This window comes from Glycine max, chromosome 18, assembly GCF_000004515.6.
Source record: "Glycine max cultivar Williams 82 chromosome 18, Glycine_max_v4.0, whole genome shotgun sequence".
Classification (NCBI taxonomy): domain Eukaryota; kingdom Viridiplantae; phylum Streptophyta; class Magnoliopsida; order Fabales; family Fabaceae; genus Glycine; species Glycine max.
Genome location: NC_038254.2, coordinates 1,600,622 through 1,628,516, shown reverse-complemented (window position 1 = coordinate 1,628,516; position 27,895 = coordinate 1,600,622). Strand labels below are relative to the sequence as shown.

The 27,895-nt window shown below is 28.7% G+C and overlaps 5 protein-coding genes across 5 annotated transcripts; 2 read left to right on the top strand and 3 right to left on the bottom strand.

Moving 5' to 3' along the window:
* The first annotated feature begins 5,417 nt into the window (after window positions 1–5,417).
* On the top strand, window positions 5,418–7,207 carry LOC100813030 (uncharacterized). Its single transcript, XM_003552111.5, has 4 exons — window positions 5,418–5,658; window positions 6,092–6,217; window positions 6,350–6,520; window positions 6,948–7,207. The coding sequence occupies exons 1-4, from the start codon at window positions 5,581–5,583 to the stop codon at window positions 7,044–7,046; spliced, it is 474 nt and encodes a 157-aa protein (XP_003552159.1). The 5' UTR covers window positions 5,418–5,580; the 3' UTR covers window positions 7,047–7,207.
* A 3,560-nt stretch (window positions 7,208–10,767) lies between these two features.
* On the bottom strand, window positions 10,768–12,641 carry LOC100777561 (BTB/POZ domain-containing protein At3g56230). Its single transcript, XM_014770396.3, has 3 exons — window positions 12,325–12,641; window positions 11,938–12,114; window positions 10,768–11,345 (listed from the first exon to the last, which is right to left on the bottom strand). Exons 1-3 carry the CDS (start codon window positions 12,511–12,513, stop codon window positions 10,902–10,904), a joined length of 810 nt encoding a protein of 269 aa, XP_014625882.1. The 5' UTR covers window positions 12,514–12,641; the 3' UTR covers window positions 10,768–10,901.
* A 3,495-nt stretch (window positions 12,642–16,136) lies between these two features.
* LOC100809814 (uncharacterized) lies at window positions 16,137–17,015 on the bottom strand. Its single transcript, XM_003552105.4, has 3 exons — window positions 16,890–17,015; window positions 16,680–16,773; window positions 16,137–16,528 (listed from the first exon to the last, which is right to left on the bottom strand). The coding sequence occupies exons 1-3, from the start codon at window positions 16,936–16,938 to the stop codon at window positions 16,369–16,371; spliced, it is 303 nt and encodes a 100-aa protein (XP_003552153.1). The 5' UTR covers window positions 16,939–17,015; the 3' UTR covers window positions 16,137–16,368.
* Window positions 17,016–20,201: 3,186 nt separating this feature from the next.
* On the top strand, window positions 20,202–21,668 carry LOC100807848 (uncharacterized). Its single transcript, XM_003552102.5, has 4 exons — window positions 20,202–20,496; window positions 20,649–20,769; window positions 20,886–20,967; window positions 21,242–21,668. Exons 1-4 carry the CDS (start codon window positions 20,358–20,360, stop codon window positions 21,374–21,376), a joined length of 477 nt encoding a protein of 158 aa, XP_003552150.1. The 5' UTR covers window positions 20,202–20,357; the 3' UTR covers window positions 21,377–21,668.
* Window positions 21,669–22,074: 406 nt separating this feature from the next.
* On the bottom strand, window positions 22,075–22,676 carry LOC100777039 (cationic peroxidase 1). Its single transcript, XM_014770377.2, has one exon. The coding sequence runs from the start codon at window positions 22,481–22,483 to the stop codon at window positions 22,091–22,093; it is 393 nt and encodes a 130-aa protein (XP_014625863.1). The 5' UTR covers window positions 22,484–22,676; the 3' UTR covers window positions 22,075–22,090.
* Window positions 22,677–27,895: the final 5,219 nt, after the last annotated feature.

Below are 27,895 nucleotides of genomic sequence, written 5' to 3'. Positions count from 1 at the left end.
TTAAGAATCAATTTATTGGTATTCTATACTTTTAAAATGAATTTAACTATTTAACATGAGAAATAAGAGTATCACCTACATGCTAGCAAGATGCCAAATTTCCAATAATCATACTAAAACATTACCTCGTACATATCATCATATTCATTAATAAAAAGCTAGCATCTTTTGATTCAAGTTAAAGGAGTTCAAATCTTTTAAATTAAGTATGTGTGGTTAACTCTGATAAAAAAAAATCATTTTTTTTAAGAACAAGTTACTATTTAGAGGAGTTTTAGCTTTAGTCTTTAACCCTACCAAAAAGTCATCAAATTCAAATTAAACGGGAGGATAGAGACACACTTAAAAACCAATATATATATATATATATATATATATATATATATATATATATATATATATATTCTCGTCAATCGTGGAACATGTGAGTAAGAATAATCAAATCTGAAACAGAATCTTATCAGCTTCTCCAACTTTATTGCAACTGCCAAGTCCATGAAAAAGGACATTCGGACTCCTTGCTCAGGCTAAAATGTGCTATTAATAGGTTCAAAGCATAAGAAGAAATAGGAAATAGCATAAGGGAGGGCCAGCAATATTTTATTTTCTTCGATCCATCTTTTTTTGTGATCATTAATATCTGGTTTCGATCTAAAATAAACTGGAATAATGTGTAATTACCTGTGAACCTCACCATACAGGCCAACTCTTTTTATTTTATGTATCCACAAAATTACTTGCTCAATTATTGATTTCTGAGCCAAAGCTAGGGAATGTGATTTTGATTGAAATGATCGCACCCAAAGTGTATATATTACATAAGGTTGCTGATCGATAGACTTTTAACAGACTCATGACGACTCAAGACAAATTGCTTACCTGTATGATTTTGTATCTTTTCCACATTTTCCTGATACCATCAAATATATGGACTATTCAACAACAAAAAAATACTCAAAAAAAAAAATACAAATATATGGATAATGACTCGGACACGTTCATTCAACTCAGAAAATAACGATTATATATATAGATAATGTAAATAATTCTTACACTTTCAAATAGTCATTAAAATAATCATGCATGCATAATTTTATCAACTTTTATAATAATTATCTTAAAAAAAAAAATTTAACATGATTTTCTATTTGCAGAATATTATTAATTAGTAACATAGAAGTTGAACTTTTGTAAAAATATCAATATTTTAATTTTAATTTTTGTAAAAATTATTTATTGATAGCCCTTATACTATTTAATAAAATAACTTGGTTTTAATTCTTTATTATGACCTAGGGTTACATGCATGTTATGTTTTTTTCCCCTAGTCTTGGCCATATAGCGAACATACTAACTTAAAAAAAATTAATAATTTCTAAGTAAACTGGTCTTTTGAGAACTCATCAAAATATGGCCAACAACTCAAAATACAACATTTCCAACACTTAATTAAAGTAATTAGGAAAACCTTGATGAATGGTGAACATTATGGGATCTAAAAGAGTACTCTAGGAGAGTTCAGAGCATATAAGGCAATAGACAAGGTAGGAGCAGGATATATGTATGGAGGATATTGTTTTGTTGTGATGATTAATGGACACAGATGTGAATAGAGGTGGGTACCTGATTTGTCCTTGTGGAATGGTGACAATACTGGAAGCAACACAAGGAAGTAACAGCTCTAAATACCAAATACGTATGATATGATCTAAGATCCGTCTCATTATATATGTGTGTGCATGTAGACATCTGAATCTATATGTATAATTCAATTCATACTAGATGCTTCTGAGTACGTGCTCATTCTCGATAAAATTTTACGCTCGATATGCATTTTTCAGAAGTTTTACGGATTTGGATTCTCTGCATTCACACAGTCATAATTATGGACCGTTTGATTTCATCATATGGTTAGTATTTTTTAGATATTTTTAAAGTTGAAGTTATTAAATGACTTATGAATTGTTAGATCTTCACTAGTCGACGCTTTTAATCATCTGACTACGTGAATGCCTGATTTCTCCGATGGCAGAGAATTCAAATCCAAGTTTTGCCTAACATGTCTTGGAAAATTGACTTTTGCACTGCATTATAAATCATAAGTTTAAAACTTTATTATCATTAATTATCATGCCTAAAAAATTTATAACCCCTAATTGATATATGGTTTTGTTAACCAGTGCTCATGGGTTAAAAAACTAAAAAAAGTAAATATTTAGGAAATTATAAAAAAAAATTATAAACAACACAATTTTATGCATTCGAATAAAAAAATTATTTTTAATTCCTTAAAAAATATGCTAAATAAACTTATTAGCATTTTTCATCAATATAAAGTATCACATTTAACATCACATATGACGCTGACAAAAAAAAAAATCTTGATACTATATATTATGAGTGCAGATAAAATATATATTATGAGTCAAAAAAACTATATCTCAATGCAGTTAAAAAACATACATATCTCAATAATTTTTACAATAAATTATACTAACCACTCATGACAATTTATGAAATTATTTTCATATATAGTTAGTTAGATACTATATGATATATAACCATGTTGTACATACCCTGTAAACCCGTATACACACACACACTCACACACACACACACACATATATATATATATATATATATATATATATATATATATATATTACTTTCTATCTTTTTTATGTGTCTTTTAATTAGTTTCTCTCGCTGTTAAAAAAAAAACCATCAGAACCGATAGTGATGATATTATATTGGCATCATAATAATATCATCAAGCACCACATTACTAAATGATAATGTAATCAAATATAATATAAAGATAAAATTATGTCATCAAATGATTGTATAATTAAAATGTTACATCATCAAATGATGATGTTATTAAACACAAAATGTAATAGTAACAAATTTACAAGGATTAAAATATATTTTTTTACTGGAATTAAAAGTAATAAATGACATATTTAGGAGATAAAAATATATTTAAGCATTCAATTAAATATTAAAATACTCCTCATCGCTATATATATTTGCACCCCATTTTCTTCTCCACCCCTCCTTCTCAAAGCTCCATCCTTCATGTTTGGTTCAAAGTGCGACAAGCGATGGTCTAGATTTTAGATGCCTGAACTCTGCGACACCGAACTCCTTGAGTGGCAGTGGGTTATCCACAAAATCACTTTGATGTTTAAGTTAGCAAAAACAACCTTACTTTAGGTATATATATTGTAATAAATATGTGTACTTGTAACAATGATACTTGAACTATAAGATGTGAATGGTCATTGACGGAGCTATTTGAGGGCGGGGGAGTCACGACGCCCCAAATTTTTTCAAAACATATAAACTATATAGGCATAGATAATTGGCCATCCCTTAATATGATATAATTTTTTTAACATGTGATTGTAAAAAGCAAAGTGGACGAGACTCTTCTTAGAAACAAAACTTTTCATATAATAGTATTATATTAATGCTTAATTACTCATTTAATTTTTATAATTATATAATTTTTATCCTAATTCTTATACTTAAATTTGTGTATTTTAATCTTTACACATATTATTTTTAATCTTTTTTAATTTGTATCATTTTTATTTCTTTTAATCCATACCGTTTAAACTCATAATAAGAACTAAAAGAGATTAAAAATATTATGCATAGGATTAAAAGAGATGATTTTTAAGTATAGAAACTAAAAGATAAAATTTATATAACTATAAGGATCAAAATTGAACTTTATATTAATATATATTTAAATATAATAATAATTGTATTTTGTTAAGTTCTAAGAATTTATGTTTATGCTTGTTTTAAGGTATTATTCTACAAAATATGGATTGATAGCTTTTTTTTAATCAATAATTATAATAATTATATTTAGTGATGTATTTTGATTGGCAATTGTGGATAGACAATTTAAGTCATAATCTTGTTAATAATGTATATTTTTTATTGTCAACTAATTGAAATACCTTTTATTTGTTAGATTAATTTAATATGTGTTTATATTTTTCATTACTTTCTTTTATTTATTTATATAATTATGTTTTCACCAAAAAAATTATATAATTATATTATTTTGAATTTTAGTAAATGAATATTTTTTTACTATTTTGGTCCCTGATTCAAATGAAAGATGGTATCTCAATTCAACATTCATGACTAAAAGTTTTTAGTATGAGAAAGTTTGGTGATAATATTTGATAAATAGAATTTGTATAAACAAACTTGAGAGTGATAAGTGTGATAAGGGAGTATATAGAAGTAAACATTTAATTTAATGTTTAAATATTTTTTTTGTTCTTACAAATGTCATTTTTTTTACTTTTTATTCTTGCATATATATAACTTTTATTTTTAATCCTTAATGATATCATTTGATGATGTAGGCGACCTATTTAATGATATCATTTTTTTTATTAATATGATAATGGATGACTTCATCATTTGATGATGCGATACTTAATGACATCATCATGATTTTAACTTGACATCATCCTTATTAGAAAAGGCACAGAAAAATTATATTAAAAAAAATTATTAAGACCAAAATCATAAAATTACGTATTAATTTATTGGAATATATATATATATATATTTATTTATTTATTTATTTAAGCCTTTACTTGTATTTAATTTGCACAATCAGAATCCAATATTATCATTTAAATTTCACTTTCATGAGGGAAAGTTAAATGAAAGAGGGTTTGAATTAATGTCTAATATGAAAAAGAAGGATAGGAGATGGCTCGTGTGGAGAGAGAAGGAAAAATATGACAAAGTTTCATTGCTGGTGATACAAGAGAGATCGCGCGGGAGTAGAGAGCCTAAAAAATTCCCCGTGAGGAGTGTTTGGATGCATTCCAAAATCAGAAGTAAACATCCTTTGATTTGTTGCTTCTCCTTCACTTCTTTCGATGGCAAATTTTCACTCACGAGCTCATGATTCCTCTTCCCCCATACTCGCCAACTCACAACTTGATCATGCTAGCTATATATATATATATATATATATATATATATATATATATATATATATATATATATATTCCAAATTTAATTTCTCGTCAACATCATATCTATGTAACTAAATTAAATAAAATATATGTAATAAACAATACACGTGTAAAATGAAAGGTGACTGAAGTTGGATATGATACCTAAATGAGTACACGTTATATTCTTTTAGTTGACTCAAACTTGCACTCACGTCAATTAAATCAATTCTTAGCGAGAGGAGATAAAAATAATTCTTTTAAAAATAGGCAAATTAAGTAGGAAGTTCTAAAATAATTAATTAGTATATTGCAAAAAGGGTATTTGTGGAAGTTCAGTGAGAATCTATGCAGTATTTGTTTGTGAAGAAACTGAGACAAATAGAGACAATCATGTGGGATTCCTTGCAGAACGTCGTATAGATTTGAGAGCCCATATCCCCTCTTTTAAAATACCATAGAGATCAGCAAATTAAGTTCATAACAAAAGAAAAAATCAGCATCACAGAAAAGAGAAAGCTAGCTAGCTAGGCCACCAGAACGATCACTTACTTAGAGAGCAAAAGAGAGCACAATAAGAAAAATGGTTTCTAGAGAGCAAAAGAGAGCAACACTGAATGAGAAGCTGCAACTTCTTCGTTCTATAACCAACTCTAATGCTGTAATTAATTCCCTGCATTTTTTTTTCTTATATATATCTTTCGTTTCATTTGATTTTCTCTATGAATACTCTCAGGGAAATCAATCATGGCGATTCCATGTTGAGTCAGCATTGTTATCCTCCCTTCTGTTCCACTTCCTACTTTTATTCTTTATTTTTTGTTTGTTGAAATATTCGTATCATCGTTTGTCTTCTATGTATTGTATACTATCATTCCCATATATCTGGGTAGAAAATTGAAACACAAACTAATTAGAAATGAAGATTGTTAAATATATATTGTTGATATATTATATTGTCCTTAATTAATTTAATACATTAACTTATGCACATATATTCCTGTACTTATCAATTGCATATATATATGGTGCTTAATTTATTTGAGATAGTAAATTATCTAATAGTTCTTGTTCTTTTGCTGGGTTGGTGGCAGCTAGACAAAACCTCGATCATAATAGATGCATCAAAGTATATCGAAGAGTTAAAGGAAAAAGTAGAAAGACTGAACCAAGACGTAGCCAACGCACAAACTTCCAGTGACCAAAATACTTTGCCTATGGTATATTAGCTAAAATTTAACAGCTTCCTCTGAATATTTATGTGTGTGTTAATTTCCAAGGTCTTATTAGTAACTTCCAAGGTCTCTAAAAGAAATTGATTGGAATTGCATTTTCTGGATGGGCATAAACAGGTTACAGTAGAAACCTTAGAGAAGGGATTTCTTATAAATGTTTTTTCAGCAAAGAGCTGCCCCGGTCTGCTTGTTTCCATATTGGAGTCATTTGAAGAGATGGGTCTTCATGTGCTTGAAGCTAGGGTTACTTGTAAGGACACCTTTCGATTTCATGCTGTTGGAGGAAAAGTAAGACACAATATTGTTAGCATAAATTTGTATATATTATAGATGCTTTCTACCTAACTAGTTCAATGCATGCATCAATATCATTCAGTGTTTCTTTTCCCTCTCATTACTCTATATTTTTGTAGGCCACATGCGTTGTCCTTGTATATATAAAACATTCCTCTTCTATCTGCTTCTCTCTCTCGCTCTCATCCTTTAGAAGAAAAGGCGAGAGGGACCATGTTGCTGTGCATTGAAATAAGTGTATAATGTATTTTAAATTATAATCCTATAGAATCTTTAATTCCGTCAATTAATTGGCTAATACGAACAGAAGCAAGCTAGTTAGGTTTCGAAGTATATAACTTAAATATTTTCATGTTTATATTATCTTGTTCTCTCCATATTTTCATGCATAAGAATGACGAAATAATGTAACTTTTTGTAGAATGAAGAACAAGGTGATGAGGACATTGATGCACAAGCTGTGAAACAGGCAATGGGACAAGCAATAAAGAACTGGAGCCAAAATGCTGACCAAAAGTAACAAAATGTCAGCTTTTATATTTATGTTATTTATATCTTTTGTTGTCCATTTATTAAATTAGTTTATGCATTTTCTCTTTCATGTATTAAGCCTAACTGGTAGTTATATTGATCAAGGAATCGAGTTTCTATGATTTTTGATCAAATTTATATATATGGAGCTAGCCAATATATATCAAGTTTATGTATATATGCATATATGCACGTTTTATTTTAGAATAATGACGAGTTCCAAAAATCATTTAATTTTTCACTTTTTGATGTATGGCAGTATAATGTTAGAGTTTCACTAAGATTTTCTTATTTCAAATCGTGCGCATGTGCTTTTCTGTGAAACAAAATTTTCAGCAAAGAGTACGATTGAATATACAAGATATCCAGTGATACAAATGAAACATGAAACGACACCGTACAGAAACAGTGAGGAAAAAAATTATGTCTCCAGTTTTGAGGGATAAAATGAATGAAGTACTACAAAACTAACAAATAAGTGACCTGGTGAAGCAGCAAGCACATATCCAAAGCTGACACTTGTATACATCACGAATAGAGCAAAATAAACAATATCTTAAACACAAATAATCAATTATGAAGTGATGCATCTTCCTTCAATAAAAAGTTCTTTACATATCTTATATAGAAAGAAAAAATGGTCTCTGGTAAACAAACTAGACATGTAAATTTAGACACACAGGTGTATCTTTTTTACATATGCAGATTAGTGTTTTTAAAATATCGATTAAAAAATTAAAAGAATAATTTTTTATTGAAATATGTAAAAATATACTGTTTATAATTTTTTTATACTCTCCTATAATTTTATAATATTTTTTTAAAATTCTTTGTCTAATGTTCTAAAAACACTAATAATACCAATTAGAAAGACCCTGTCTTTTTAGTCGTGGACAGAACTGTTTTGGGTACTAAGTACTAACAAAGAGGATTGTAAACAATTGTGCGTGGGACTTTTAGGCCATTAACATAATTACTAACTTTCATAAAAGGATGCACTAAGATATATAGGTCCTATTGAATTCTTACCACCCCTGGCAAAGCAGAAAGATATTGTGCTTGTCTTTTATTCGTTTAATTTCTTTTGAAGAAGGAAGAATATTTAGACTAGATTGGGTGCAATCGATTTTACTAGCTAGTGTGTTCACTGTGAACGCTGATGAAAAAATATATATTAGAATGGACAAGCTTTTCACACTTTCAACAATCGATTTTTTTTAAGCTTGGACATTCACGGTGAAATATACTTTTTTGTAGTAATTGCTTTCACATAAATATATAATTAATCCTCAAAATTAAAAGGGTAGGGCCTGATCACATGCAATGTTATAGAGTAGAGCGATCATGTCAATGCAGCAATTTTGTGCAGGAATGGGAGGCCCATAGTTGGCAGTACTGACTGTTATGTCAGTGGGAATTTGTTCACTAAATGGTAAATCCAGCAACAAAGTTCCTGACAAAATCCATGTCCTCCGCTCGTAGATTGATTGTGTCCTTCAAATCTGACATCCAAAATGTAAGGGTTTATCAACAAACTAGGATTATGTTACAAATTGAACATTATATACACACATATATATATATATATATATATATATATATATATATATATATATATTATCATTTGATAATAAAAAAAAAGAGTTATAGATATCATAAGATTATCTTTATTATTTCATTTGCATGCGCACTCCATATGAGGAATGCTGATGGTGATGGATGTTCACAGTTGCTCCTATGGTGATGATGGTAGAGGTGTTTGCATTATAGTCCAAAGCAATTCAATTCCAACAATATAAGAAGGAATTTGAATCTCTCTTATTCTTGAGTATCCTATAAAATAAAATATTTTTATTTTCCAATATCATCATATTCTATTATATCATCATAAGAATAATTTAAAAAAAAATAAATATGAGTCATATCGAGCCCCCTAATATAATTATTAGAATCAAATTGATAAAAATCATAATTTATATAAGAATTAATTAATGTAACTTATAGCAATATAAAATCATCATTCCTCATTGAATTTTTGGATAATTTCAGCTCGTACTATGGGTATATAATACTAGTTTTGTATAAACTAAATAATCAACTGAATTGAATTACCTGTAAAAAAAAAAAACAGAACTGAATTAAATTAATTTTTAAAATTATGATTAGAAATGTAACATAAAAATGGGGAAGGAATATCATATGTAATATCATTAAATCTAAGAATCTTTGAGTGTAATTTGCCCTTTATTTATGTAAATGATAATCTAAAAATTTAAAAATATTTTTTTAAATGCTAGCTATCAGAACCTTTGTGTGTCTTGTTTAAAAATCTCAAAGTGAGTTTTTCTTTTTATTTAGTGTATAATAACAATAACAAGGAGTATATCTACTCTAATATCTCTCCCACTAAGTTAACTCTAATAGTTCAGAGTAAGTACGTTTGCTTTAATTTGTTTAAGCTGTTAGATCTTAAGAACTTTAGAAGCCTGATTTTTTATGAGTGAATAGAGTTTAAGTAATTGAGTGATTTATTTCTGCAAAAATATTTAAGTACTCTCATAATCCTTTTTTATGCATTTTAAGTTTTTTTTAAGCTACCAATATTACACTTTTTTTTGCAATATTATAATATTGATACATAATATTTACGGATAAGTTTATTGTTACTTTGTCTCTAATTATAAGATTATTTTTTAAATTTTATTTATTCTTTTTTATAAGATTATTTTTTAATTTTTAGATGCACGAATTATTTTTTTTATATAACCTTACTTAATTATTTTCTGTTTAAATATTAATGAGAAACAATTAAGTGAATAAAGAAATAAGAAATAAATAATTTTAAAATATTAATATAATTAATTTACATATTTAATGTGATTAACTAATTTTTTTTAAAGGACCTAAATTATTTAAAATGTCTTATAATTAGTAACGAAGAAAGGAAGTATTAGTAATATTTAAAAGTTAATTAATTGTTTATGTAATTAATTCCACGGAAATCCAAACTAAATAGACCATGACATAGTATTCAAGAATGAAGACATCAGATAGGTTGGTTGTTTGTTTGTCTTTGATGGGCTTTCTACCAATGGGGTCAGGCCATGCTAAATGAGGCTCGCAATGAAAGTCGGAATTATGCCTTTGATGTGGGCTGTAGCATCATTTTGTTGATATAAATTTATATAATAAAATTTAAATAACTAATATATTTTTACCAGTTTTTATAATTAACAATAGACAAACAATTTTGTTGGTTTAAAAAAAATGACATATATCATCAATATATTAAAGTTTAATATAATGCTTTATATTATTAATAGAAATCTATAATATTTATAATAATAGAGATAATACTAATGCTTCATACTTTCTGTATGCAAAGTGTATAAAAAAAGTGTTTTAATTGGTATAAGAAAAATCAATAATAAGATTTCGAACATACAAACATGGTTGAGTCATGCATTGAAATGTATTATTAGCGAGAGGAATTTAAGTAACCTGCCTAAATTATTTATTACTTTTTAAATAAATATAAGTATATAACGTGTCAATATTTTCTCTCTTTTAAATAATTTTATTTTCATTTTTAATTGTTATTTTTTTATTGACGTCTCATTTGTTTTTAAATCAAAGTAACAAGAAAGGCATAACAAAAAGAGTAAAACAGAGAGGTGCTTTAATTTTGAATTAGAGAACTCGAGAGAACCTTGAAGAGAACAAGGAATGAATTATATTATTCTGTTTAAACTTTAGAGATCTCAGTTTGTAGGCTTGGATAAATACATTATTAAATTGAAGAAAAGAAAACATAGGTGGCTCTTCAACTTGGAGACAATTTTGATTATTTGGCACCATTCACAAACGCCCTTGTAACTAGTTGAACAGTAAGATGTGGACTCCTATGCACAAAAGTTTCAAACTTAGGTGAAGGCACCATGTGCTCAATGTTTTTAACTAAGAAATTCAAGGTTGTCTCCTTCAAGTTGTGGTTGGAACAAGTATCCGCGATCTCCAATGTCTCAAGGGCATTGGAAGTGCTTAGTGAACTCAGCAGATATCGTTCGCAGTGTTTCAGCAAATGTGGGATCACATACTTATCAGCTGCTTGTGACAAAGCGTAAACATGTTTCTCCAATTTTTCCACACCCAAGGTCCCACTGTACAGAAACTCAAGGAGAGACTCTAGTTCTTCATGGTTCAAATCGGGTATAGTTATGCTGTTACTTGGTGCTGCCTTGCATTCATCACACTCTAGCATGTTCTTAAATATTTCTGATCTTGCTCCCTAGAACATAATAACATGTTCGTTACATCCTTAATAAAAAGGAAAAAGTTAAATGGACACCCCATGTACTAATAGACACTTAGAAAAAATAATAATAGAAAAAAGTGATAGGTGTAATAAGTATTTGATGTGAAAAAAAAGAAATAAACACATATAAAGAGTATTAATTGAGTGTCTAAAATATTTGAATATCAAGTATCACTATTATAATTAGAATTATACACCTAATTAAAAGTTTGAATGATTTCAACTTTCAAGAATGTTAAGAAAACACTTTTCTTAACACACTTTGTTATACTGAATTCACAAAATATTGAGTTTCGTTTCTTATTTACTGAATTTTATTCGTAATTTTGTAATAAGTTTTATCTAATGATAGAAAAAGATTCACAAATAATAGGTTAGTAATGTTAGTCTTTTAAGGGAAATATTTTGTGCATGTTTTGGATAACCGTTGTGGACATATTTTCAAGTGTTTAACTTATTGTTGAAGAAAGGTACTCTTTGTATTTTTTTTTTCTGCAAGTAATTTTAAAAGGGGTGAATGATGATCCAAACGTAGCTTTAGTTGGCAAAACAAAAAACAACTCACCAAAACGGACTTATGTGCAGGTATAGGTGGACCATGCCTGCCTGGACTGACCAATATATCCGTGTGAATCTGTGCTTTGAAGGCTGAAACAAAGCCTCTGAGAAAAACCAAGTCTTCTTTTTGTTGATTAAACTGCTCCATCTGCTCTGAGCACCATCTTATACAATCATCAAGTGTCTGCAGAGGAAAAATAATCTCAATGTTAGTGTTATTACGCCTTTCTGATTACACAATTTGCAGAGTCAATTCCCAAGTTAATCAACTAAATAAAAATTATAGTATGTTAAAAAGTTAATGACTACAGGAGGCACACAAATTTATATAAACTACATGCAGTTTTTCATTTTATAATCAACAATTTAAATTATGAAATGGATTAGAGCTTGCCTTACTCGAATTTCGCCGCGAAACTGGAGAACTGTTTGGATTTGGATTAGCCATTGCTTTTACTTTCTCACTTTCGACATTGCTCATCATGTTGATTATGCTCCTAACTCCTTCATAACAAGCCCCACATATTGTATTCCTCGGAGGCCTCAATATCAATGGCATAGTTGTACACACACAACAATCCATGCTTGCTAGCTTCTCTTTGTTCCCCCTTCTCCTCTGCTTTCTTAAATCACAGAAAGAATAAGGAGTTATTTATTTGCTTCTTCGGAAGAACTTGCTAATTTAAAGAGTTGCCATCTACCTTCATTCTTTATATAATACATTGCTTGGACCCCATCATTATAAATGATTGATGCCTCATGTCCAATTAATTTAGCAGATATATATCATTATCCTTTATGCATAGTACACATATTTTATTTTATAATTCCAACAGAATATATAGTAGGCTGGATGTAACCTCATAACTATATGTAGATGTCCCATCATTTTCTTTTTCTGGATTATTTTATAATAATAAAGGAATAGAGGAAAGTATATTGAGAATTAGATGGGTGAGGGTATAGAAGGTGGTTACTGTAAAAATTAGGAAGTTGCTGGTTTGGTAGGCTATCTCTTTAGAGTAGTGTTTAGTATAGTACTTAAAAAGAATCAAGCAGTTAGGAAAAGAAGACTTTCCAACCACACAACAGCACAATTGAGCAAAGCAAAGCCCATTCCTCTAACCACCTTTCTATTTTTTCATTTCCTTCTTGTAGTTCTAGGAAAGGTGTGACCATTATTAATATTAAGATCAGTTTAGAAATCATGTATTTTAAGGCCAGCCTGGATATATAGTTAATACTCCAAGCTTCAACTAATTAACATTTGATAAGATGATTAAATGGCCAACCATGGTCATTAGTTATATACTAGCTAGTATTTGGTATAATAACATCATAAAGGATTAATGAACTGAGCATCAACTATGAATTGGACGAGTAACTCGCCACTAACTCATTCTTTTATTTTTGTTGCTTATGCTTTTTATGTGATTACGGAGTTACTGTGAGGCTGTAAGGTGAGAATCCAACATGTATTCTGGCCTTCGTTTTTATTATTATATACTGTTGATTTTTGTATGAAACTTATAAATGAATTTTTGGCTTAAATATTTTTCTTTCAAATTTGAGTCAAGTTTACTTTAATTTTAGTTTCTCAAATTTAAAAAGTTTTTTAACCTTTAAATTTGGAAATAGCCTACTTTTATTCTTATAAGAGACTTCACAAACTATGAAAAGAAAATGTAAGTTATTTCTAAATTACGAAACTAAAATCATCACTTTTTAATTTGAGTGATGAAAAACAAACATGACTTAAAAGTAAATTAAGCCATAATTGTTTTGTATCATTGTCTTCAAGTTTCCAAATCAAATAACGATAAGTAATTTTTTTAATATATTAAGAATATATTTATTAAACTATAAAAATATATTATCTTGTCATTATTCTATTTAATTTGTGAATTTGATGAGAATGATAGAAGAAATTAATTTGACTCTCATTGGTCTATGATACCCTGTCAAATTAATTTATCTTTATTAAAAAATGATAATATTTTTTCTCTCTTTTAAGTTAATATTATTTTTAGTATAAATAACATGTTTTTTTATTAGAAACAATTCTGTTTTATATTGTCGGATAAAATCATTATAAACAATTAAATTCTGGCTCTAAATATTTAAGGTAATTGTATATTTACAACTTAGTTGAAATGAAACAATTTTTATTAGAAACACTATAAGCAATTCTGCTCTATATAATTGGATAAAATTACTATAAATAGTAAAAAGTTTCACTCTATGCAACTATATATTTAAAACTTATTGAAATGAAACAATTTTATGTGAATTCATTCCAGTCTTCTTTTTTTCTTTTTTTTTTTTCCTTTAGGCGAAGAGACTTTTATTAAGCAGAAGGCAGAGATGCCAAATTCTATACATCTTGTAAAGCTACGGGAATTGCCTGATGTGGCAAATCTTCCAGCCAATACATATCATGGTAAATAAAAGCTTATCTTCTCTTTTGTAAAAATCAGTATATCATGATGCATATTTGGGAAAGGCTTTCTGGAATCCTGGATCACATTCTTCATATATAGTTTCTTTGGTGATTATCATCCTTATATCACTCCAAGCTTTCAGTAACTTCTGACAATCTGACTCATAAACAACCATCTAAAGCTCATTGTTTCTCCTACTCAGGCTTCATAACAAGAAAGGTCAAACCTTTGTAGCTTCTGCCTAGACATCCCCCATATGATTACGATAGACAACAACAAAGTCTGTACCTTAATTCATCCTTATTCAAAGATATGTCGAAATTTACCTTAATCATAGGTTCCATAGGCAGTCTCCAGTCTCCATCTTGCCACAGTTTCCTCCTCCAGAATTTCAATGACTTTGCTTTAGCCAGGAGTCTATTCTGAAAGATCCACAGATTCCTCCTCTGCCATATTGCCCATGCAAATGGTCATAACACTTTGAGCCACCAACACAAGTCAACATAGCGTGATGTGTTGCTTCTCCAAATTTTTTTGGCGGTTTTACATTTATCGCTGGCTTAAGTTTTCTAGCGGTTTTATAGGATTTGGATGTTGTAACAACATTACGAGACTTTAGATGACGAAAACCGAACTGGTTAAAAAAATTTCGATTATAGAAACTGAAATGAGATGCTTTAAATTATAAGAACCGCGAAATAAAATATTTTAAATTATCAATTTTTGTTCCTAAATGCGAGGTGAACCAGATTTTTTAAGCCACAACACAAGTCAACAAAGCGTCATGTAAATTTTTTTGGCAGTTTTACATCGCTAGCTCAAGTTTAGAAATGGGATGTTTTAAATTATAGGATCCCCGAAATGAGATATTTTAAAGGGAGAAAGATGATATTATCATCCATTAAATTTTAAGTATTTATCCGATCATAACCTATATATATAAGTTTGTTAATTTTAAAATAATTATGTTAAGTAAGTTAAACAATGAGTTATAATATTGATTTATATCGTAAGTGTATAAATATTAAACTTTATTTTAAATTATAGGAATTAAAAAAAAATTCTTACACTTGTAAGAACGAAAAAAACAATTACACCTTTATTTAAAAAGCTTTCATAAAAAAATTAAAAACACGAATACCAAAAATAATTGAAAACATGTTAAAAAAAAGCGTGTTAAATCATGTATAGCTAATATTTTTCTTGTACGTGTTCTCACATGGGACTAATATTTGAGATTTACCGCTGTTGTTGAATCAGATCAAGTTGTAGATGGATTTCTTTAAATATATATGTTTTTTTCTTGAAAGAAAACAAAAACCTTTAAAAAATTATTTTACTGCAAAAATAGTAATTTGGGAGAAAAGTTTATGAAAAAAGACACAATCATAAAATCATTTTTTCACATAAACAAACTGTATATATCTCTACCTCCCAGTTTCTTCAATGAGCGTTAATCTTTAAGAGTCTATTGGTTTTTGGTGGACAATTTCAAATGCGCTGCAGCCCTATAATGTGTATCTCTTCTGACTTCAATGGCCGGTGGTAATTGTTATTTATTAATTCTAGATTTATTTTAATCGAATAATCAAAAGCTCGTTACACTAGTATTAATAAAAAAAAATCAATAACAGGTGTGTCACGTTGAAGATTTCTATATAGAAATATAGATAAGGTCAAGCATATGTTGCACCCGCTTTACTTTTTCCTTAATTTTCCAATAAACTTTATTAGAAAAACAATGCAATTCAAGCTGAAACTTGTCATAAAACTTGTATGTATACATTAGAAAATTAAGATAGTGCACCCTCAGAACATAGATAGAGATGCATTGCAACATTGCATAGCAATAGCTATTCCCACTTGTTCTGGAGTCCAATCATTCATAAAATACACAAACAATATTCTTTCTAGGCAAAAGCTAACTCGGTGACAGGATCCTAGATGGGAATATCTCCTCATCTTAATAACATGACCCCTATAGTTTAATTTTTAATTTAGAAAGGACATTGAAGTTCATATTCAACCATCTGAGTGACATTGGGAGCAGGAATAGTATAATCTGCCACTGGTTTTGGCTGAACATCACGTTTCTCATAAAAATGATAAACAGCTGCACCTGATAGCACTGCTAAAGTTAGAGCCTGAGCATGCATCCTGCAAACCAAAGTACCAAACAAGTCATTCATTAATTAATTAATTACATTTACAATACAAACACATTTCACATTACTTCACGTGGGGCCTAAATTAAAAAAAAATGGTTCTTATTAAGTTAAAAAGTTTTATGAGAAATTAAGGTAAGTACCTAGCATGGATAAGCCTGAGACTTGGCTTCATTGGAGACTTTTTGCATGAATAAGCCACAAGTGTTGCTCCAATTCCAGAGGCCCAGAGTGCCCCTGTAACAATAAAATTAATTCGATCAAGATCCATTTTTTCCTTAAAATTTGATCATCTATCATATAATATACAAGTTGTGAGTTGTGAGTATAATATGTTATATAATATAGCTAACCAATGCTGGCGAGCTTGTGCTTTGAAACCCATGATTGAACTGTCTCCATGTTGTGTCTTTGATGCTCACTTCTTGATCTGGGAAGTGTGTTTGAGGAATTAATTGCTAGTGAAGGTGTGATGAATGCTGTTTTAGGGGGAGGGAGAATATTTATAGATGGGTGGGTGAAGTTGATGTTGAAATTTGTGGTTTACTTTTTTGGGTACTTGGGATGGCCCATGGGTTTAGTGGGTTTTTGGCTGTTTTGTTAGAGGTTGGAACATAGGAAGGAGTTAAACTAGAGGCTTACTTGTGCTGGTTTTGCTGTGTGTAATATTCATGGTCAATCTATTGCTTTGCATTACTATCATGTGGCAAGCACAGTGAGCCAATGGATTTTATTTTTCTTGGATCTGTGTGGTGATGATACAGAGGGTCCATGAAACCACTTGTGCCTTCAGTGAGTGCACCTCCACATTTTTTTAAATTCACAAATAAAATTTCTTTTAATAGAAAGCTATAAATAAAATCTTACAATTTTTTATTTTATTTTATCTATATTTATATATTTAAACCCACTAATTTTAACTTTTATAATTTGTCTGTCGTCTTGGATTCGTAACTGAATGTAACTATATAGTGATCCATGGAAAATAATCTAACTAATAATTAAGTAAATAAAATTAATACTGTTAAAAACATGTAATTCTGACTCCCTAAGAAAATTGAGTAGTAATAAACTATTCCATATATGTGGCCATTTGTAAGTACGTAGAATCTAACTATCATTCTTCTGGATGGGAGGTGATGTGAATCTTTTCGTTGTGCATTAATTATTATTATTTTTTGAACTGAAAAGAAATTAATCTTTTTTAAATCTTTAATTAAGAAACGTGAGATTAACTCATTAATATTTTTTGTACTTTTTTTTTGACAGAATATTATTATTTGTACTTATAAACTTCTTTTAATAGTAATTGTCTTATCCTAATAAGGATTGAATTTAGAAACAAATTAAATAATAATGCGTCTTTTTCCCAAACTTTAAATTTATTATAAAGCCTACGGAACAATTATTTGACCGTTTAGTTTAAAATAATTTGAAAATACATATATACTTTGAGAACTATAACGTGACATCAAACCCTTTGTCGTAATTGGTAGAAAGACAAGAGTGTCTGAGTTTTTTTTTTCGCATTCTTTATTTTATTTATCAGTAAGTATTAATTATTAGTTTATTAGTGGATAAATTTAAAAATATTAATTATTAGTTTATTATTGGATGAATTTGAAATCATGATCTTTCTCATTTCTTTTTTCATTCACAACCAAATCAATCTTATATCTTTAATAAATTATTAATGGATTGTATGTACCCTTAATATTCAAAACAACTATAATATATTAAATGGTTTTTTAATAACGTAAAAAATTTATTATTTATTTGTTGAGAGAAGTAACTTATATGTAGTGGAGAAAATTTTAGGTAATGGAACCATCATAGTTCCCATTACAAGACATAATTTAATGTTATTAATTATTCTAATTAAAAAAATTTATAGATTATATAAATATCGAACCATAAATATGAAAAAAATTATATTAATAATTTCTCCATTCAACAAGAGTAGTGAAATAGTTGATGTAATTTAAGTTAACAGATAAAAAAACTTAAAAAATATATGCACCAAACAAGTATAATAGTGTGTTCATTCTAATAGCTCACAAGTTACTTTTACTGTATTATAAATTAATTTGACCAAAATAAACTACAAAATCACCTATTAAAATATTTAACCCTTAGTACTACCATTCTAGTATCATTGTAATCAAGCTCAACTGCTCGAGTTATATATTTCAATTATATTACAAATTTATTAATTACTTTTATCTTTGAACACGGTTCTTCTTAGTAAATATGTAAAAAGAGAAGTTAAAATGAAAATGAATATAGAATATAGATAGTGTGTAGTAAAATTATATATATATACATATATATATATATATATATATATATATATATATATATATATATATACATATTCAGCTTTTTTTTTAATTTTACAATAGTTATGTAACTTTATTTATTTTTTATTCTATATGATCATCTCCATATGAAAACAAAGTTTTTGGTATTGTATGATACATCACCGAATATAAAACTAGTAGTATCATATTCAACACAGAATCTTAAATATGTCACAATAAAATCATATATATCATTAAAATTTTACTAATTTTTATACAATTAGATATATTATTAAATCTTAATTATGTGATGCATATCAAACAAGCTCTAAATTTGAGGCAAAACAAACTCATGATTAATTAGTCGTTTAAAATATTACTGGATCATCTCTTAACGCACATGCTTGATCATCATCAACCCATATTGAAAGCATAATGCGAATACTGAATATACCCATTTTAGGAATTTATTAGCACTATGAGATCTGTTGAGTAACACTTCAAATTAATATATATTAAATTACAACCATTCTCGAAATTTAATCTTCAAAATTTTAAATAAATGTCATTTAGCTTTTGAAATGATCAAATAATTGTTAATTTGATTCCAAATGTTATTAAATAGTACTGTAATTATTTTAGCTCTTAAAATTATAAAAATGAAAAACAAATAGTTATTATTTAATAATTTTAAGAATCAAATGATATGTTTTCAATTTTAGTAATTAAATTAAGCAACACTTTGTAATAAAAAAAACAAGTAACATTTATAATATTGAGAATTAGTTTAATAGATCAATTGAGCTTTATTCCTTATTTATAAAATAATGCTTTCAATAGCACCAAAAAACAACGTGTTAAAATGTAGTAATCTCGTTCGCAGGAATTCACATATTCAGAATTCCTTGTTATGATAGAACAATCTTCATCAAATTGAGTTACGCCTTTGATGGCATTAAATTGATATCTAATTCAGTTTGTAAAAAAAATCTTAAAGTTAAGGGTAGTTGATAATGATGAGTTGTGCACATATTCACCTGTGATATTCTTCATCAATACTTACTATTTTATTTTCACATCTCTCTCCCTATTATATTATATCAATTATTATACTTGCACTTTTCTCTGTTTCTTTTTTCTTCTTAGTTGTCATTGGTCTCCACCAATTTATTTATATCTTCTGACGAAACATTTTTTAAATTTACCACGATGGCATGAATATTTTGCTCTTTTCCTTGGCTAGAAATAAAAAATGAAAGAGGAATACTAGCAATACATATATAAATCAGAAATGAGCCATAAAAAAATGATAATTTATATATTAGAGTGAAAATATTAAAAAGAGAATGTAATGTAAGTAAGAGTGAGCGTGGCAAACTTTTCTCAAAATGAAAATAAGTCACGGAGACGGCATGAGCAGATGGTGGTTTTGCAACTGAAATTTCCCGCCAGCGGCATCGAGAAACGTGAATATAAGACAAGTGAGAGTAAGTGATTTGAGTTTCACACAAGAAAATTGAAATGAAGAATGCTAATGGTGTTGCTGCCTTGGAGCCAAAACGAAACCCTCTTTCAGATCTCACCAATACTAATTCTAACCCTTCCAAACCCCAATCCCTTCTATCGTCTTCTTCTTCCTCCGCTACTAACACAACACGCGGTACTTTCTTTTTCACGCACTATATTAGCTTTCACTTGTGTTACAGTTATTGCATCATTACATATATTTTGTTCACGCCAAGCTTAATTCGACCTTAAGAATTCTATAATTCCTAATTTTCAAAATAGAGCTTGATTTGATTTCCGTTTCAGGGACAGTTGGCCTTAATGTTTCTGAGCCAATTTCATCATTCTGCAGCAGAATACACGCTTTGAATGAAAAGAAAAGGAATGCTAAAAAAGCAATAGCAAATCCCAAGACCTCTACTGTTCGGTAAACAATAACTATGCCTCTGTTTTAACTAATATTAACTTCAATTCTAAAATGAAGTTTAATTATTACTTTTTTCCTAAAATTCAACCACGTATTTACTTGTTTGTGCCAAACAGGGATAAAAATGATGGAGTTGAACTTGGAAGTTTGGATCTAACTAACGCTAGGCCTAGGGTGTTAACAGTTCGCTGCAGGAAGGTACTGTAATAACTTTGCTACAATGGTTCCGTGCAAAAAACTTTTTAACTCTTCTGAAATTGTGTGTTGAAAATATGGAAATAATTAAGTATTTTTCCGTAGATTGTTTAATTTTTACTCTTCTTATATATGATGGTTCTGCAGATTTCTGTGGCATAATTGAGTATGATGTGTATAATAATTAATTAGAGTGGTTTACTCGAAACGTAAATTCGATAGGGTTTTTAATGTGTATGTCGCTTAAGTGTTTGATAAATATCTTCTGAGTTTTCAGAAGCGGCGTGAACAAGACGTGTCCAATGATCCACAGATGCAAGATTATATTGTAAAACAGAAGGCATACTTCAAAGAGATTGATGAATTTGAACTAGCGGAGGAGGAGGTTGAATCTGTTCATGAGCTGGATTAAGAGGAACACATGTAATAGGACTAGTAGCTTGAGACTCCTTCTCATCCTTGTTTTGGTTGGTCGTGATATCATAGTGAAAGTAATGACGTAACTAGGCTAATATATAAATACGAGAGTGGAAATTAGTGATAATCCTCCCAATTGTCTAATAGGGTGGAATTGTAGAAAGCAAATGAAAAGTTGTTTGACACAGACCAATTACTGTTACACGTTAATTGACCTTAGTTGGAAAATCTATCTTACTTCACTTGTGATAAATTTCTACAATTCAAGAAATTGTGATTGGATATGCCGTGCCTTGTTTTACATTGGTGATTCTTCAGGGCCTTTCTGAGCCTGATGCGAAGAGATCCATACTTTCTGGAGTTTTAACTTGACAATTTTTAAATCTCATCTAGTTGCATTCCTGATCGATAGTTACATGATTCATGTAATGCATAGCATTGTAAACAAACTTAACAAATGGCATCCGTGCAAATATTTTTATGTAACTTCTTGATGATCGTGGAGATTACCAGGTTCTTCTAATATGTTAGCATGGAAGATGAGTAAGATTGGCAAAGTCCTGTATATAGAAACATAATACGAGGTAGTTTATTGATATAAACCAGGTCGCTTGGCAGCCAGAGATTAGAGAATACATAATTTTGTAAAGAAAGATGGATCATTGGAGATAAATATAAGCATGGATAGACATATATAGTACGCTAATGCTTAATTGACTTTTCTGCAATTGATTCTGATCTGCCCCTCGCTTCCTGTTAGAGGCTTGATATTGCTCATTTTGACCATGCCCTTGGCAAAGTCTTTAAAGAATGCAGCTGTATTGGTAGCATATTTCTTCACCAGTTTGTTGGTGGAATCACCATTGAACAGCTTCTGATCGGAATGGAGAAGACCCTTTTTGTCCAGTAAATTCTGGAAGTATAGGTTATCAAAATGGGTAGGAGTTTGAAGGTCAAGGGGTTCGAGTAAATCGTCATTTCCACTTCTGGGGCACTTGCTCTGCAGGGACTTGGCAAAGGAGGCATCAATGTCGGAATCATTGTAGATGTGATCTCTGAATGTTACGCATCTAGCAAGGCCAATAGTATGTCCACCTGTCATCAAACATACTCGAGTGAATTGAAGTATATCTTGGGCATAACATGCCAAACTCTTCTTCTAAGCAAAATTTTTGGAAGATGAAGAGTGGTCAATTTTGGCAATAAATAGTGGGTAGAGTGTAGTAGAGGAAGCCTCTTTAACACTCATAACTTCTCTTATCCTATTTCAATCTAAAACAGACTAGAAATATATATTCTTGAGAAAGCCTTTATTTAGTCGTACCTTATACGGATCATCAAAACAAATGCTGTCCCTTTTTAGATACATGCCTTTTAAGGGTCATAAACATGAATACTATTGAGATTTGAGATTGCTTATTACGTTCATAAACAACAGAGTCTCGAGCGGCCAGAGCAAGAATATCAGCACATGACACAACCTGGGGACATGCTTTCTCCACCTTGGTTTTAATGTCATCGATCACGTTGAACCCTCTAACTGAATTATTGTTAGGTGCTGCAGTTTTCTCTCCTAAGTAAGTTGTAAGTATTTATTAAAATTAGTTGTTAAAGTAACTGAAAAAATGTAAAATAAGAAAAAATAATAAAATTATAATTTATTTAAAAAAGATAACTAATAAATTAAATAAATATATTGAAGATAAAAATAAAGAAAATATAAAAAATTAAAATTTAACATTTTAAAAAATACTATTTCATATAATGTTTCAAAAAAAATATTAAAAAAATCATTTACCAAACAGTCAAAAAGTTTTTTCAATTACTAAAAAAAATTAAAAAATTAACAACTAACTAACTGAAATAAACAAAACTTTAAATCACGACGAAAAAATGTCTCTGTATATAGATAATGTTATTGATACTCTCAAATGGATCATGAATAAAAAAACTCTAAATGGATCATGAATAATATTAATTTCTCCGGTGTAAGGGCCCTCTTCATTACTGCATGTTATTGTGAACTGCCAAGTCATATTCTGTCTGGAGTACGTTGGCGTGTTAATTATAATATTCTGGCACCACCAACTTCATTTTCATTAGGTTTATACTGATACATATGCAATTCCAAAATTCACGTCATAATATGTCTTTTAAGGATTGTACAGCTGCCGAGTAGATGTGTACCATCATTGAAAAAAAAATATAACAATAACATTGATTTAATAATATATTTTATCTTTTTTACGCTGCACATTTTATTTCATATATATATATATATATATATATATACACTTTTATTTTTTCCCTTCTTAAATATTACTTTAAGTTTATTATATTTTAGTGTTATTTCATTTTAATATATTAAGTTTTAAAAAATTTATTTTGGTTCTTTACATTTTTGAAAATTTCATTTTAATTGTTTATCTTTTCAAAAGTTTTATTTTGATACATTAAATTTTAAAAGGTTTATTTTAGTCCTTTATGTTTTCGAAAATTTTATTTTAATTCTCTATGTTTTTTGAAAAATTTATTTTGATTATTTCTTCTAATTTCAGTTAGTAAACATAAGTGTGTCATTAATTTTAAATTTTGAAATAATTAATTTAAAATACTGACCGCTAAAAATCATCATTATTTTTTTAAAATAAATTTAACCACCTATTTTGTTAACCTTTGTTGTTTTTTCTACAAACTCTATAAACAATGTAATCGCCGTTCACTTAGATCTACAACCTCTTTAGCATCATCATCAACAAACAATTAGATTTACAAAATTCATCCACGAAACAACACTATCGCACCACTCCACAATCACGTTGTAGCCTAGCACCAACATAAATTAGAAACATTGGATCTTGACCGCGATGAGAACTTACGTAGCTTTTTTCTTCCTTTTTCTTAATGTGAAACCAAAAAAAAAATCACCACTTTTCCATCTTTACCTTTTCTTTTCGTCATGATTCTACTCAACTAAACATAGTGGAAATGAAACCTAATCAACAAGTAAAAAAAAAAAACATATGAGAAACTAAAGTTTGTTGTAACCTTGCCTAGTTATCTTCAGGAAAAAGAAAAGTTGTCTAGTTTTTGAAAATAGTTAACTGTCCACAATACTAGCAGAAAATTTAAAAGAATAATGCTATTAACTAAATAAAAAGTAATATTATTTTGACAATGCATTCTCAAAAAAAAATTACAATAAGGAGAGGAAAATAAAAATAAAAAAGCACAAGATAAGTTAAATAATGTAATAAAAACATAGTGAAAAATAAATCATAAAAATATAAAATTTTAAATAAAAATGGTATTAACCAATTTTGAACCGTATTGTAGACCTTCCAATCAAACCTTTCAGAAAGAAAAAAAAAAAAAAAAAAAAGAGGACCACTCCAATCCAACAAAGGCCACATCCTATTTTCAAATGGAGAAAGAGTACTAATTCACGAATCTTTTGAACTTGCTGTATTTGTTGCAATTATCTCTTCAACGTGTTCCTTGATTAAGAAATTCTCCAAAAAAAATAAATTCATAATCGACTTTTTTAAAAATTAATAATCAACATTTTTAAAAGCATAATGAACATATTACAGAAACAACCTATACAAGCCCAAATTCTTGGCCCATGCTTTTTTTTTCAAAATAAGGTTTTTACTACTTGCACCTTCAAGTTGCTTCCTCCACCCTTTCCAGAATGTTTTTTTTTTTACCTTCTGGATTAATCATTACGGAAGGCAAAAAGGAGGTACAAGAAGCAACAACCTCAAAATTATAGCCAAATGGTAGTGGCCTTTCATTTCTTGCAAGGAAATTATAAACATCCACCCCATTTTGGGTGAATTGGGATAGTGGAAAGAGAAAAAAAGAGAGAAAACCAAAAGATAAAAAGAAAAAGTGATAGATAATTAGATATAATATGTGATGTGATAAAAAAAGATAGAAGTGATTGTGAGAGAATGAAATATATGAATATTATTATCCTTTCTTCCATGTCCCCCTCTCCCCTCCTATGAGAGTATAATTGTCAACACGGGTCAGCCTCGTTGGACTTGAACCACCTTAACTCATCTTATAAACATATTAGTCCAACCCAATTCACTTTTTGTTGAGTCTTGAAAATTTTGGCCTGATCCATCATGGGTGGTGGGTTAAATGGACTAGTCCATCGGCCTACCTAAAACAAACAAAAAAATGTAATTTAAAAAAAAAGAAAAATAAATTTGAATCTTTAGCAGAATTTTGAATAATAAATGATAACATTATTTTTAAATTTCTTGAGTTTAAATTTCATCAAGCTAAAAAATATCAAAGTACTTTGTCGTGGTATGGAATGCGAGCCAAAATAGTCCTAATAGTCTATAATAAAATAGTCTTGAACAATATTACAAAACACCAATACTAAAAAAATTGAAGTATAGAACTTATTGCTTTTAAGTCTAAAACAACATTACAAATTAATAAAAAAAAAGTACAAAACACAAAAAGTAAGGAGCTTGACACTAGTTTAATTTTTAGGTAGGTTAAGTGAATCAACCTGACCCACCATGGATTCAACTCGAGTGAACTAAAATGTACGTGAATCAAGTTTAATTTCTAAACTAACAAAAAAATTTCCTTTTTTTGGATTTGACCTAACCCAAAATCATAATTAGACCAGGAGTTCTGACCCATTTTGAGGGCTACATATATAAGTGTTATACCTATTAGAAGCTAATTCTAAAGGGATAGTGGCTACTGCCACCCACCTCACTTGTAATTAGCCCTTGTTTTAGTCTTCGATGCCCTCCACTTAAAGGAGAAAAAAAAATACCCAACATAATATGTGCCTCAATTACAACTCCAAATATATAAATTAGCCTAAAATCTCTAATTAACAAATAAAGTAGCCTAATTTATTACTAACTCAAAATCAATAATGATAAAAAAAATAGTCTTGATTAGGTCCAAAATCCATAATAAATTAATGAAAATTCTTCTAGTCTATTACAATTCGAAAAACTTGATTGGTTTTCCAAAGTCTTAATAAAAACAATTAAATAATTATTTTCTCTGTTTAGATATAACAAATAATTCTTGCCTGTCCTAACTTGAAAATACCTATTTTGACCAAGTATAGCACGTACATGTACGAGTATTACTTGATTTTTTAGGGGACGAGAATGAATATATAACTACATGTCCCACTATTTTTTAATATTTTTATTATATATATATAATATAGACACACACATAAAAAATTTTATTGTTATACTTTTATTTTTTATAATTTTTTAAAATATAAATTAATCGGTTTAATAGTTACATAATTTAAATCTTAATAATAATTAAATATCAACCATAAAATTATATATTTAACTAAAAATATAATTTAATTCACAATTTTATATTTTTTTTGCTATTTATATATTTCACCAACAGTATATTATTTTATAATTGTTTGAATTAAAATATAATTATTAACTTAATATATAATTTATTTAAAAATATTTACATGTATAGATATTAATTTAAAATATAACTAAACCTATTGTATTTAATTACACACAACGAACAGTATAAATAAAGTGACACAATATATTGTCCAGCATGAAATTTCCGTGCATTTCTGCCCAGCGAAGAATTTTTTTTGGGATAGGTTCCACTATTTATTTTTTAAATTTTCTTTTCATTTTTATCCTACCAAACAATTCATTTCCACTCTCTTCTTTCATCTTCCCTCCTCTCCTCCTCCATTTTACTATATCAACCACATCATAAAAATCTACTCATTTCCAATTTAATTACTCTTTTTTTTCCCCTTCTTTTCACTCTATATATTTCATGTCACTTTCTTTCTCTTTATCCAAACAAAGTATAATAAGTGATTGGAATCTGAAAGTCGAAGGTTATATATTACTGACACTGATTCCTTCCGTGCCAAAGAAAAACATGTTATGGTGCCGTCTACTTCACCTTTGTTATCGTAATTTTTTTGTGACTTGACATCCAACGATTCATGTTGAAGATGCTGCTGAAGTTGATGTCGCCCATGATTGGTTACAATTTGGTTGTCAGTTGTATGAATCTTATACTGTTCCTCGTTGATTTCTTAAACCAATTGAGGAGGAGCAAACATATCACACGCATCAAAAATGATTGGCGGCATATCAAAAAGGCCCGAAATGTAATTACGTATAGCCTTTGTGATTTGACTGTTGGATTACTATCAGTATAATGAACGTAGACGCATAACATATAATCACATAATATGTAGTAGTCCCTAACTACTTATTAAGAAAAAAAACAAAAATAGTAGTCCCTAACTATGTAATAATTTTTTGAAGACAACAGCAGTGGAGTACTAAATTTGTTAAATTATGTAGCCTTTATGGGTCTTTATATATAGACTTTAATTTTATGCATTCTTTATTATTTATTTTCGTTCAAAAGTAGTTTCTAGTAATTGATTTAACTTATATAACACAAATCCTGGTTGCCCTTGTTTTCATCTCTCTTGTCTCTTAACAAGATCGGT

What these genes read in the sequence shown, in the direction of transcription:
- LOC100813030 (XM_003552111.5), top strand. Translation starts at nt 5,581, where the DNA reads ATGGTTTCTAGAGAGCAAAAGAGAGCAACACTGAATGAGAAGCTGCAA. An exon ending in CTATAACCAACTCTAATGCT is followed by an intron (nt 5,659 to 6,091) that starts GTAATTAATTCC and finishes GGTTGGTGGCAG; the next exon opens with CTAGACAAAACCTCGATCAT. An exon ending in TTCATGCTGTTGGAGGAAAA is followed by an intron (nt 6,521 to 6,947) that starts GTAAGACACAAT and finishes AACTTTTTGTAG; the next exon opens with AATGAAGAACAAGGTGATGA.
- LOC100777561 (XM_014770396.3), bottom strand. Translation starts at nt 12,513, where the DNA reads ATGGATTGTTGTGTGTGTACAACTATGCCATTGATATTGAGGCCTCCG. An exon ending in CGCGGCGAAATTCGAGTAAG is followed by an intron (nt 12,115 to 12,324) that starts GCAAGCTCTAAT and finishes TTTCCTCTGCAG; the next exon opens with ACACTTGATGATTGTATAAG. An exon ending in CTGCACATAAGTCCGTTTTG is followed by an intron (nt 11,346 to 11,937) that starts GTGAGTTGTTTT and finishes ATTATGTTCTAG; the next exon opens with GGAGCAAGATCAGAAATATT.
- LOC100809814 (XM_003552105.4), bottom strand. Translation starts at nt 16,938, where the DNA reads ATGGAGACAGTTCAATCATGGGTTTCAAAGCACAAGCTCGCCAGCATT. An exon ending in GCACAAGCTCGCCAGCATTG is followed by an intron (nt 16,774 to 16,889) that starts GTTAGCTATATT and finishes TTATTGTTACAG; the next exon opens with GGGCACTCTGGGCCTCTGGA. An exon ending in CTCAGGCTTATCCATGCTAG is followed by an intron (nt 16,529 to 16,679) that starts GTACTTACCTTA and finishes TTTGGTTTGCAG; the next exon opens with GATGCATGCTCAGGCTCTAA.
- LOC100807848 (XM_003552102.5), top strand. Translation starts at nt 20,358, where the DNA reads ATGAAGAATGCTAATGGTGTTGCTGCCTTGGAGCCAAAACGAAACCCT. An exon ending in CGCTACTAACACAACACGCG is followed by an intron (nt 20,497 to 20,648) that starts GTACTTTCTTTT and finishes TTTCCGTTTCAG; the next exon opens with GGACAGTTGGCCTTAATGTT. An exon ending in CCCAAGACCTCTACTGTTCG is followed by an intron (nt 20,770 to 20,885) that starts GTAAACAATAAC and finishes TGTGCCAAACAG; the next exon opens with GGATAAAAATGATGGAGTTG.
- LOC100777039 (XM_014770377.2), bottom strand. Translation starts at nt 22,483, where the DNA reads ATGACAGGTGGACATACTATTGGCCTTGCTAGATGCGTAACATTCAGA.